General features: G+C 45.2%; 2 protein-coding genes across 2 annotated transcripts in view; both read right to left on the bottom strand.

Moving 5' to 3' along the window:
• Positions 1-12,500, bottom strand: part of LOC119578084 (alpha-1,3-mannosyl-glycoprotein 4-beta-N-acetylglucosaminyltransferase B-like) — a gene marked incomplete in the record, with an annotated part of 154,663 nt that overhangs the window by 105,871 nt on the left and 36,292 nt on the right.
• The window catches only part of LOC119577671 (WAS/WASL-interacting protein family member 3-like), a 22,278-nt gene continuing 19,329 nt past the window's right edge, over positions 9,552-12,500 (bottom strand). Inside the window, exons 3-5 of the mRNA XM_037925230.1 lie at positions 10,101-10,216; positions 9,845-9,946; positions 9,552-9,659 (exon numbers count right to left, since the gene is read on the bottom strand). Of these exons, the coding sequence (XP_037781158.1) occupies positions 9,552-9,659; positions 9,845-9,946; positions 10,101-10,216 (326 nt within the window). The remainder of the gene's footprint in view (positions 9,660-9,844; positions 9,947-10,100; positions 10,217-12,500) is intronic.

Below are 12,500 nucleotides of genomic sequence, written 5' to 3'. Positions count from 1 at the left end.
CATTCTCTCTTCCATTGTTATGTGTGTCCATCTGTTACTGAATATCTCTATCCTTGTGTATGTACATGTATTTGCTACTTCTTCGTGTACATCTATATGTGAGTGCATATGTACGAGTATGCACATACGCATGCATGTAGTGAACGTGTATCTCTACGTGACTATTAATGTTTATATCATGTTTATGTTTATATTGTTTTTGGTCAAGTCTCTGCGTCATCCCCGTTCGTGTATGAGCATGCAAATATGTGTTTGTAATCATGTTGATTTTTTTATCACGTTTTTGTTTACATCTGTTTCTATCCCTATCTCTCTGTCGCCTTAGCTTTCTCAAAAAAAAGGTAAAGTAAAAAAAAAAAAGAATTTGTCCTATCATCATCGAAAGAATGGTAATAACGATATCAATACGAATTGCAAGAGACTTACCTCTGTAGCAATAATGACAAAGAAAGCCACGCCATTGTGAAAATGAATGATAGCCCAACAATAAAAGGAATAAATCACCAAAGAAAAAAAAAAGGAAATACCACCAAAGAGGGTAAAATAGAAAACAAGAATATCCCGTACCACACTGAGGAACTAAAAGATTATCTCATCTCTTCCTCCATCTCCATCACCACCACAATCATCTACACACGAATTAACTGACTCTCTTCCAGACCCCCCCCCCCCTCTCTCTCCCCCACCCCCCCCCCCTCTCTCTCTCCCTTCACCACACCTCTCTACCCCCGTGTCATACGCCCCCCCCCAACCCCAGCCAGATGGGGGGGGGATACCCTCCAGCGATCAGTCATCAAGTCGGTTATGACACTGACACGAGGCACTGCCCGCGCGTGACTCTTTGGTGGGGGAGGGAGGGGGAGAGGAAGGGCAAGGAAGGGAAGGGAGGGGGGGGAGAGAAGGGGAAGGGCAGGGAGGGGAAGGGCAGGGAAGGGAAGGGAAAGGGGGGGGAGAGAAGGGGAAGGGCAGGGGAGGGGAAGGGAAGGGGGGGGAATGGGAAGGGAAGGGAGAGAAGGGGAGAGGGAAGGAAGGAAGGAGGGAGGGAAGAGTGGGGGAGTATGAGGGAGAGGGGGAAGGAGGAGGAGAGGGCGGGAAGGGAGAAGAGAAATAGAGAGGGAGGGGAAGGAGGAAGGGGAGATGGGGTAAGGGAGAGAGGAAGAGGGGAGGGTAAAGGAGAGGAAGGGGAGGAAGGGGTGGACGATAGGAAGAAGATAGGGAAGAGAGGATCGCTAGGGAAAAGAACAGGAGTATAGGGTCAGAGCCATGCGTCAAAAGGGAAGGAAGGACAACGAGAATGGGCAAAAGGGGGGGGGAAGAAAGGGAATGGCACCGAGGCTCTGGCCTGGGGCTTGTAAAGTAGGAGAGGGAGGGAAAGGAAGGGGGGAAGAAAGGAAAGGAAGGGAGAGGGAAGACGAGGGAGGAAGAGGAATAGGGAGGGAGGCTGATGAAGGGAGAGTGAGGGAGAAAGAGGGAGAAGGATGATGATGAAGGGAAAACGAGGAAGAGGGAGGATGACGAAGGGAGAGGAAGGGAGAAAGAGGGAGAGGGAGGATGATGAAGGGAGAAAGAGGGAAAGAAAGGGAGGGAGTATGAAGAGGAGGAGGGAGGAGAGGAAGGGATAAAGGGAGAGTAGTATAAAGGGAGGAGTGTGGGTGAAGAGGAGGAGGGAGAGGAAGGGAAAGGGAGAGGGAGATGAAAGGGAGGGATGAGGGAAGAGGAGGGAGGGAGGGAGAGGAAGGAAAGAGGAGGGGAAGGGACGGTGAAAAGGGAGGGGTGAGAGGGAAGAGGAGGGAGGGAGAGGAAGGGAGAAAGAGGGAGAGGGAGTGAAAGGGAGGGAGTGTGAGGGAAGAGGAGGGAGGGAGAGGAAGGGAGAAAGAGGGAGAGGGAGTGAAAGGGAGGGCACCTACTTAAACGCATTACGCCCTCTCTCTCTCGTCCCTTGTTCTGTGCTTCTTATTCTCTTGCTCTTTCTCGTTCATTATCTCCCCTTATCCCTCTTCGCCTCCTCCTTTCCTTTACTCTCTCTCCCCTTCCTCCGTTTCACTTCCTCCTTTTCTATTCTCTCTTTCCCTTTCCTCCTTTTCATTTCCTCCTTTAATTTACTCTCTCTCCTTCTTCCTTTTCTCTCGTTCCTTTTCACCTTCTCCTTCCCTCTTTCCTTCCTGCTTTCCTTTTTACCCGTTTATTTTATACCTTTCTCTTAATATTTTCCTTCTCCCGTTGTTTCTTACTCTTTTCCTTTACTATTTCTTCTTTTCTTCCCCATTGCCCCTTTTCCCTTGTTCGTTAAACCTTACGATTTACTCTCGATTTTTTCCGTTCCTTTTTTTCCTTTATTCTCTATTTCTTGCCTTTTATTCTTTATCGTGTTCCTTATCTCCCATTTCTTGCCCTTTGCCTCTTATCCCTTATCATAAGTACTTCCCTTTTAACTATCTTTTCTTACCTATTTTCCCTTCTTCTTCCTCCTCCTCCTCCTCTTCTTCCTCTTCCTCTTCTCCTTCCTCTTCTCCTTCCTCCTCTTCTTCTTCTTCCTCTTCTTATTCTTATTCTTATTCTTTCTCTTTTTCTTTTCTTCTTCTTCTAATCTTCCCTTTATTTGCTTAATCTCATTTTTTTCTTCTTTTATAAACCTTTATGGCTTCTCTACCTACTTTCTCCTTCTTGTTCTTACCCACTTTTCTCACTTTATTTGACTTTCCCTTTTATCGCTTCGTTTCTTTATCATTCCTACCTGTCCCACTGTGCTTATCTACATTTTTATCACTTTTCCTTCCGCTCTCTCTTCTTTGTCCTATCTTTTATCATTACTCTTTAACTTCCTTTTATTGACGTTCTCGTCTTTGCCTCGTCTCCCTCCTACTCTCTCCATTTTCTTCTGTCTACGTAATTTTCCTTGTCCTATCTACCTATCCTTTATCTTATCTAATCGCCCGTCTACCCACATTCTCTTTATTTCTCCTATCTACCTTTTTTAGTCTTGTTTTATCTTTTGCTTATTCCACTTCTTCTTTCTCTGTCTTGTCCACCTTCCTTATTCTGCTTCACGTATATTTTCATTACATTCACTTGAAAAGAGAAAGAGAAAGAGAAAGAGAGAGAGAGAGAGAGAGAGAGAGAGAGAGAGAGAGAGAGAGAGAGAGAGAGAGAGAGAAGAGAGAGAGAGAGAGAGAGAGAATATATATAGATAGTTAGATAGATAGATAGATAGATAGATAGATAGATAGATAGATAGATAGATTAGATAGATATATATTTTTCAAGGCACGATATTCCTTATCCGTTTTCTTTTTTTTTTGTTTAGTTTTGTTTTGTATTTGCTTTATTCGTTTTTGTTTCTTTATCTAGTTATTTTTTATTTGTTTTGTTAATTTTGTGTATTGCTTTTTTTTTTATTTGTTTAGCTTTTGTTTATTTAGTTGTTGTCTTTATTTGCTTTGCTTTTTTTTTTTTTTTTTTTTTTTTTTTTTTTTTTTTTTTTTAATTGCTATTTGTTTTGTCTGTCGAGGGATCGTTCATAATTTACCTTATTCAACTTGTCCGCTTACTTAGAAGTCGTCAGGACACGCAATTTGAATATTAAATGACCTTCCCTCTCCCTCCTCCACCCCCCCCCCAACCCCACACCTGCTTATAATATCTATACCCCGATGGTATATCCGTCCCCCCCCCCTCTACCCCTGCCACCCACTCTCCCCTTCCCTCCTTCTTTCCTTCCCTTTCTCATCGCCCCTTACCCGCCTCCCCTCCCTCCCTTCTTCCTTCACTCCCCTCTTCTCCCTGCTACCCTTCCCTCCTTCCTTCCCTCCCCTCTCCCCCCTTCCCTCCCTCCCCTCTCCCTCCTCCCTCCCTCCCCTCTCCCCTCCCTCCCTCCCCTCTCCCCCCCTCCCCGCCCCCCCTTCGCAACTAGCTCCCCGGCACTCTGTCATCCTATCACTCTTACTTAGTCCAGCTCAGGGTGATGGCACTGACCTCTCGGTGGCTCTGTTGCCTGGCTTGTTTTATCTTCTTTTTGCCCTGTCAATAGTTTATCTGTTTTGTTTTTCTGTTCTTGTTTTTTCCTTGTTTCGGTTTTCTATTCATTTTTCTCCCTTTTGCTCGTAGTTCGTTCTTTAAGGGGGGGTTTCTCACTCGCTCTGACTGACTGACTGACTGACTGACTGACTGACTGACTGACTGACTGACTGACTGACTGACTGACTGACTGACTGACTGACTGACTGACTGACTGACTGACTGACTGACTGACTGACTGACTGACTTTATGTGTCTTTCTCTCTCAAAACAGTCATTTCTCTCTCTCTCCTCCGCCGATCGATCACCTATCAATAATGAGTCAGTGACATTTCATATTTTGTTTGTTCTTATTTTCGTTTTTTTGTTCTTTTTTCTTTTTTTTTTGCGTGTGTGTGCGTTTTTTTTTTTTTAGTGAGAACGGTGGATGGGATGGCGAGGAAAAAATATATATAACTTCCTTGATTAAGGAGGTATGTATAGATGTGTGTGTGTATGTGTGTGTGTGTGTGTGTGTGTGTGTGTGTGTGTGTGTGTGTGTGTGTGTGTGTGTGTGTGTGTGTGTGTGTGTGTGTGTGTGTGTATGCATGGATGTATGTGTATATATATATATATACATATATAAGTACTTACATATATACAAATATGCAGATACATATACATATACATATATATATATGAATATACATACATACATACATACATACACACACACACACGCACACGCACACACACACACACACACACACACACACACACACACATATATTTCTTTCTTTCTTTCTTTCTCTCTCTTTCCCTTTCTCTTTCTCTCTCGCTCTTTCTCTTTCCTTCTTTCTTTCTTTCTTAATTTTTTTCGTAATAAAATTAATTCCTAGTACCGACTCAAAAAAGGAAGAAAAAAAAAACCCTGCAAATCCGATACAATAGAATTCCAACAACAACAACAACAACAACAACAAAATCGAATTATCAAAACAAGAAAACTGTACAACAAACAAACAGAAACTGGATCCTTTGGTCACTGGAATCCCACAATCATTCAATTAAAGAGATAAAGAGGTTATGATTTCCTCGAGAAAGTGACTCAGGATCCGAGACTTTTTATTTCTTTTTCTCTCTATCCCGCTCTTTCTCTTTCTCTCTCTCGCTCTTTCTCTTTCTCTCTTTCTTTTTCTTTCAATCCCGCTCTTTCTCTTTCCCTTTCTCTTTCTCTTTCTCTCTCGCTCTTTCTCTTTCTTTCTTTCTTTTCTTCTTTCTTTCTTTCTTCCTCTTTCTCTTTCTCTTTCTCTTTCTCTGGAATAGTTAGTATGTTACCGCAGAGTAGGAGATTGGGAGGGGGGGAAGAGGAGAGAGGGGGTTAGTTAGTAGTCGTAAATAGGGAAGGGACGGAGAGTGGTCGTACTAGCCAGCAAAGGGGGGAGGGGTGTAAGCAGTCGTTCTATCGAGGGAGTTCGTGAGTGGGAGGTGGGAGGGGGGGTGACTATGCAATTGAGGGGTCAAGAGGAGAGGGGGTGGTCGTACCAGAGAGGAGAGAGGGGGTGGTCGTACCAGAGAGGAGAGAGGGGGGAGGTCGTACCAGAGAGGAGAGAGGGGTGGTCGTGCCAGAGAGGAGAGAAGGGGTGGTCGTGCCAAAGAGGAGAGAGGGGGCGATTTACCAGCGAGGAGAGGGAATTGTCGTTAAACAGTCGTAAGTGCAGCGGGGACAGAGTGGTAGCACCAGCAAGGTGAGGGAGAGAGTGGCCTGTAAGTAGTCGTAAGTAGCACCAGCAAGGCGAGGGAGAGAGTGGCCTGTAAGTAGTCGTAAGTAGCACCAGCAGGGCGAGGGAGAGAGTGGCCTGTAAGTAGTCGTAAGTAGCACCAGCAAGGCGAGGGAGAGAGTGGCCTGTAAGTAGTCGTAAGTAGCACCAGCAAGGCGAGGGAGAGAGTGGCCTGTAAGTAGTCGTAAGTAGCACCAGCAAGGTGAGGGAGAGAGTGGCCTGTAAGTAGTCGTAAGTAGCACCAGCAAGGCGAGGGAGAGTGGCCTGTAAGTAGTCGTAAGTAGCACCAGCAAGGCGAGGGAGAGAGTGGCCTGTAAGTAGTCGTAAGTAGCACCAGCAAGGCGAGGGAGAGAGTGGCCTGTAAGTAGTCGTAAGTAGCACCAGCAAGGCGAGGGAGAGAGTGGCCTGTAAGTAGTCGTAAGTAGCACCAGCAAGGGTGTAGGAGGGGGGAAGGGAGGGAGGCAGGTCGTACTAGCGAGAGAGTCGAACCCCATTACCTCACGTGATGGCGGTCGTAAGGAAAGAAGTCACGTAACAACCCACCTGAAAATAAGAGAAAAATGTCAGTTTAATAATAAACGCATTTTGCCTAAAAGTGGGGCAGAGAAAAAAGAAATAAGAAGCTTTAGAAATATGAAATAATTTAATAAATTTTACATAATAACGGTAATAACAATGATTGACAATAAAAAATCGACTTCATATTACAAGCAAACTTTAACCATTACGAATGTATCATCCACAACAGCAAACAACATCAACAACAGAAATAACAAAAAAAAAATAATGATAAATAAATAAAAAAAATACCACACCAGCACATCAACAAAATAACACCAACAACAGAAATAACAAAAAAAATAATGAAAAATAAATAAAAAAATACAACACCAGCACATCAACGAAATAACATCAACAACAACAACGTGTACCCAACACCAGTATTGCCCAACACAAACCTTGAATTTCACAAACACACCGCCCCAGCTTACCTCCTGATCGTAACAATTCCCCTGCTACCCCTCCTCTCCCCTTCTCCCCCACCATTCCCCTTCCCCTCCTCCCCTGCCACTACCCCTCACCATCACCATCCCCCCCCCCTCCTCCTCTTCCCTCATTCCCTTGCTCCCTCTCCCTCACCATCCCCCCCTTCTCTTCCCCCATACCCCTACTCCCTCTCCCTCTCACCATCCCCCTGCCCCTACCCCTACCATTCCCTCTCTTCCTTCCCTCTCCCTCCTACCTCCCGCCCCCTACCCACTTCTCCTATCCCTCTCCCCCTCCCCACTTATTCGGCTTCCCCGCCCCCTTCCCTCTCACCCTTCCCCTCCCCCTCCTCCTCCTTGCCCCCATGCCTTCTACCCCCCCTCTCCCCCTACCTCTGCCCCACCATGGTCGTTATCAAGGTCATGGAGGTCTCTTATTACGGACAAAAAGTGGGTAAAAAGACCAGGCACAGGGAAAGAGGGAGAGAGAGAGAAAGGTAGAGGGAGAGAGAGAGGAAAAGAAAGAAAGAGAGCGAGAGAGAGGAAGGGAGAGAGAGAAAGGTAGTGGGAGAGAGAGGGGGAAAGGGAGAGAAGGAGAGAGAGAGGAAAAGAAAGAGAGCAAGAGCGAGAGAGAGAGATAGAGAGATAGAGAGATAGATAGAGAGAAGAGAAGAGAAGAGAAGAGAAGAGAAGAGAAGAGAAGAGAAGAGAAGAGAAAAGAGAAGAGAAAAGAGAAGAGAAAAGAAAAGAAAAGAAACGAAGAAAAGAAACGAAAAGAAAAGAAAAGAAAAGAAAAGAAGAGAAGAGAAGAGAAGAGAAGAGAAGAGAAGAGAAGAGAAGAGAAGAGAAAAGAAAAGAAAAGAAAAGAAAAGAAAAGAAAAAGAAAAAAAAAAGAGTGAAAAAATACACACCCACAAGGGCGATACGATGACGACGCCCACGCCCCCCTCGCTGTTCCACGGCGAAGATAACGTCCAGGTAATAGACATGGGGGGGAGGGGGGCGCACACCCATTATCGCACGCAGCGCCGCCCGCGCCGCCCACCGTCATGCAACCAAAGCGCCAAGTCAACCAAAAGGAGCAGTTTACCGCGACTGAGGAAAATTATTGGTCTTCGTTATTTCCTCTCTCTCTCTCTCAATCTCTCTCTCTCTCTCTCTCTCTCTCTCTCTCTCTCTCTCTCTCTCTCTCTCTCTCTCTCTCTCTTCTCGCTTTCATTTTTTTTCTTTTTATTCTTTTGTCTTGTTCTTAATTCTCGTTTTCATTTCCCTTCGTTTTATTCTTGTTTCGTGTTATTGCATTTTCCCCTCTACCTTTTCCTTTTTGTTTCCCTTCTTTTTATTATTGTATGTGTGTGTGTGTGTGTGTGTGTGTGTGTGTATGTGTATGTGTGTATGTGTGTGTGTGTGTGTGTGTGTGTGTGTGTGTGTGTGTGTGTGTGTGTGTGTGTGTGTGTGTGTGTGTGTGTGTGTGCGTGTGCGTGTGCGTGTGTTTGTGTGTGTGTGTAACTAACTGCCAATAATCAAACCTGACAAAAAACACACACAAAAAAAACACAAGCATGCCTTAAGGTCTATTATCCTCTTGAAACCATAACTATTATGGCCATTAAAGCCCCCTACGTGTAACAAGACGGATAAAATATTCACCCTTCGCCCCCGCACCTCACGCAAACCCCCCCCTCCCCCCACCCCCTCCCTCCAGGTGCCTCTGCTAATGAATGAGGGGGAAATGACGAGGGGTAATGAGGTGGCCAGGTGAGATGACCGCCACGAAAGTTGAACTGGGAAAGGTGGTTAAGTAAGGTGAACTAGGAAGATGGTTAAATAAAGTGACTAGGTGAGGTGACCAGGTGAGGTGACCGCCACGGAAAGTCAAAGGGGAAGGTGGTTATGTAAGATGACCAGATATGGTGAACCGAGAAGGTGGTCAAGTAAGGTGGCCAGGAAAGGTGAACTAGGAATATGGTTAAATAAAGTGCCTAGGTGAGGTGACCGCCACGGAAGGTGGTTAAGTAAGGTGACTCGGTAAGGTGAACTGGGAAAGTGGTTTGATATGGTGACTCGGTTAGGTGACCAGGTAAGGTGAACTGGGAAGGTGCTTTGATAAGGTGAAGGCAAAGAAGATGGTATGGTAATCAGGTACGGTGGCCAGGTGAGATGAATAGGTGAGGTGACTCGGTGAGGTAAAAATTAGTAAGGTGACTAGGCGAGGTGACTTAGCAAGATGACCCTCTTGGTAATGTTACCATGAAAATTAATCCCCAGGTAAAGTGACCAGAAAAGTTCATTATGCAAGGTGACAAGCCCAACCAACATAGCACTGCAAGTTGACCTATTTTTTGAAACAAGGAACCAAATCATAACAGTGATATCGAAACAAGAAAATCACACATTCCTTCCCACAGCCCCCTCAAATGCCAAACCGTTATAGTCAAACACGCATAATAACCTTCCTCATCAATAACACAGAACATACCAGACAACAGAACACGCAACACATCGACACTTCCCTCATCCGCCATCACTCATGAATAACGCACTCCTCGACCCTCATTATTACGCCTTATCTCAACATGAGGTATAAGGAGCGGACCTCATACTGCTTCATCGCACGCAATAAAGTACCTTGACATGAGACAGTGAGGTGAAGGCCACGCTCACTCGCAAAGGATAAGGAAGAGACATGATGTTATATCAACGCAAATGTACAAAAGACACGGTAAAGTTGTTCTCGACCTGACAAAGTGATTTTGCTCCTGGTAGTACTTTTGCCTATTGTAAAGTGATTCTAGACCTGGTAAAGTGCTTTTGGTCCTGATGAAATTATATCTGGACCTGGTAAACTGCTTTTGGCCCTGAGGAAATTATATCTGGACCTGGTAAAGTGCTTTTGGCCCTGATGAAATTATATCTGGACCTGGTAAAGTGCTTTTGGCCCTGATCAAATTATATCTGGACCTGGTAAAGTGCTTTTGGCCCTGATCAAATTATATCTGGACCTGGTAAAGTGCTTTTGGCCCTGATCAAATTATATCTGGACCTGGTAAAGTGCTTTTGGCCCTGATCAAATTATATCTGGACCTGGTAAAATGCTTTTGGCCCTGAGGAAATTATATCTGGACCTGGTAAAGTGCTTTTGGCCCTGATCAAATTATATCTGGACCTGGTAAAGTGCTTTTGGCCCTGAGGAAATTATATCTGGACCTGGTAAAGTGCTTTTGGCCCTGATCAAATTATATCTGGACCTGGTAAAGTGACTCAGGTCCTGGTAAAGTGCTTTTGGTCCTAATAAATGATTTCTGGACCTGATAATGTGCTTCTAGATCTGATAACATGCTTTAGGACCTGATAAAGTGGTTTTGGCCCTTGTAAATTGTTTTCTGGACCTGATAAAGTAGATTTGAACCTGACAAAGTGCTTTGGGACCTGACATAGTGTCTTGAACCTGGTAACCTGAAAACATGCTTTTTACCTGATGAAGTGTTTTCAAACCTGGTACCTTTGGTAAAGTACCTGTAGACCTGATAAGTTTTTTTTCTTTCTTTCTTTTAATTTCCTTTTTTTCTTTCTTTTTTGAAACGCAGCCGTAATATGAAACTGAATCTATCGAGTGAGGAGGACTCACTCGACAGATTCTGACGAGAAACTTATAAATTAACGAGAGAGTAATTTCTTTTCTTATTGTGTACGCATGTGTATATTTCCATGCCGTGTATGTATGTGTTGAGGGGGTGAACGTGTGTATGTGTGTTGGGGACAAGCGTGTGTGTATGTGTATGTGAATATGTGTATATGAACGTATGTGCGTGTGTTCTTAAACTGCGTGCGTACATGTATGCTAAAAATAAAACCACAGAATCACCCCCCCCAAAAAAAAAAAAAAAAAAAAAAAAAAGAATAATAATAATAAAATAATAATAAATAAATAAACAAATAAAAAATAGATACAATAAACGAAAAACTAGACGTAAAAAAACGAAAAAAACGAAAAAAAAAAAAAACGAAAAAAATAGCATTAAATAAGGGAAAAAAACACCCCCACGAAAGGCATAACAGAAGCACCAACGCCACACGCTCTCGACGGCGGCCCGGGGGGGGGGGGGGTGAGGGGGCGAAGCAAGCGGAAACCGACCTTCTTATCGTGAACACAGACAGACAAACGTTTCCGATGTTTACCTGAAAACACTTGTTCTCGTCTGCTGTCCTGGAGGGGGGGGGGGAGGGGGGGGGTGAAAGGGTTGGGTGAGAGATGAGATGAGGGAAGGGGGGGGGGGGAGAAAGGGGAATAGGAATATTGACGATGAGACAGGAAGGGAGGGAGGGAGAGAGGAAGAGAGAGATAGGGGTGAAAGGAAGGAGGAAGTGAGATAGGGGAGGAAGGGAGAAAGGAGGCGATAAAGCAGTGGCAGCTAAGGAAGGAGAGGGAGAGGAAGAAGGGAGGGAGGAAAAGAGAGAGAGAGTGTGTGTGTGTAAAGGTGTGAGTGAGAGTGAGAGAGAAAGAGATAGAGGAAAATACGACAAAGAGATAGAGAGAAGAGAGAGAGAGAGAGAGAGAGAGAGAGAGAGAGAGAGAGAGAGAGAGAGAGAGAGAGAGAGAGAGAGAGAGAGAGTGAGAGGAGTATCGCCACCATCCCCACAAACTAAAATAAAAACACGCAGACGCGCACACGCACGCACGCGCGCACGCACTTATCAGACCCGCCGTTTTAGCCTGTCAGTGTGTTCTATCAGGCGCTGGGACTGGCATTTTAAAATTAATATTGGTTCTTGAAATGAATGTTGTTTTATATTTTATTTTGATCATCATTATCCTTATCCTCATAACTATCATCATCAAAATCATTATTACAATAATTATGATGATGATGATGATTATCATTACTATCCCCATCGTCATAATTTCATTCTTTCTTGTTTTTTTTCCTAATATCATCTCCCTAATACCTTCCCTTTCTCCTTCTCTGCTTCCTTCCTTTTCTCCACCTCTCCTTCTCCTTCTCTGCTTCCTTCCCCTTCTCCATCCCTCTTATTCATCTCTCCTTTCTTCCCCATCTCCACCTCTCTTTCCTCCTCACTCTCCATCTCTCCTTCTTTCCTTTTCTCCACCTCTCCTTCCTTCCCCTTCTCCATCTCTCCTTCCTTCCCCTTCTCCACCTCTCCTTCCTTCCCCTTCTCCATCTCCTCTTCCTTCCCCTCCCCATACCCCTTCCCTTCTCTTCTCTTTCTTCCCCTCAATCTTCTACGCTCTCGTTTACCCTTCTCCCCCTCCTTCTCCTTCTCCTCCTTCTCCGTTCAGTGGCCTTTCCTCAACCTCTCCTTCTCTCCAACAGAATTCCCCTTATCCCCTCCCTCGCTATGGAAGGGTAGGGGGGGAGGGGAAGAGGAGAAGGGAGGGGTGGGGAGAAGGGAGGGGAGAGGAGAAGGGAGGGGAAGGGAGGGGAGGGGAGAGGAGAAGGGGAGAGGGAGGAAAATAGAGGAGGGAAAAGAGAGGGGAGGGGAGGTGTGGAGAGAGGGAAAAAAGAGGGGAGGAGAGAGGAGAGACGAGAGGGGAAAGGAGAAGGGAGGCAAAGGGAGGGGGGTCAAATAGCCGTTGCTTGAACATTTAAGAAGTTGTGACGACTTCCTGAGGAAGTCGTGGAGGTGGAGGTTGGCGAAGGGGGATATGGGGAGGGACGGGGGAGGGGATATGGGGAGGGGGGAAGGGAAGGCATGGAGAGAGAGAGAGAGAGAGAGAGAG

Source organism: Penaeus monodon, chromosome 10, assembly GCF_015228065.2.
Source record: "Penaeus monodon isolate SGIC_2016 chromosome 10, NSTDA_Pmon_1, whole genome shotgun sequence".
Classification (NCBI taxonomy): domain Eukaryota; kingdom Metazoa; phylum Arthropoda; class Malacostraca; order Decapoda; family Penaeidae; genus Penaeus; species Penaeus monodon.
Note: the sequence above shows the minus strand (reverse complement) of the source record. Positions and strands in the feature narration are given on the sequence as shown.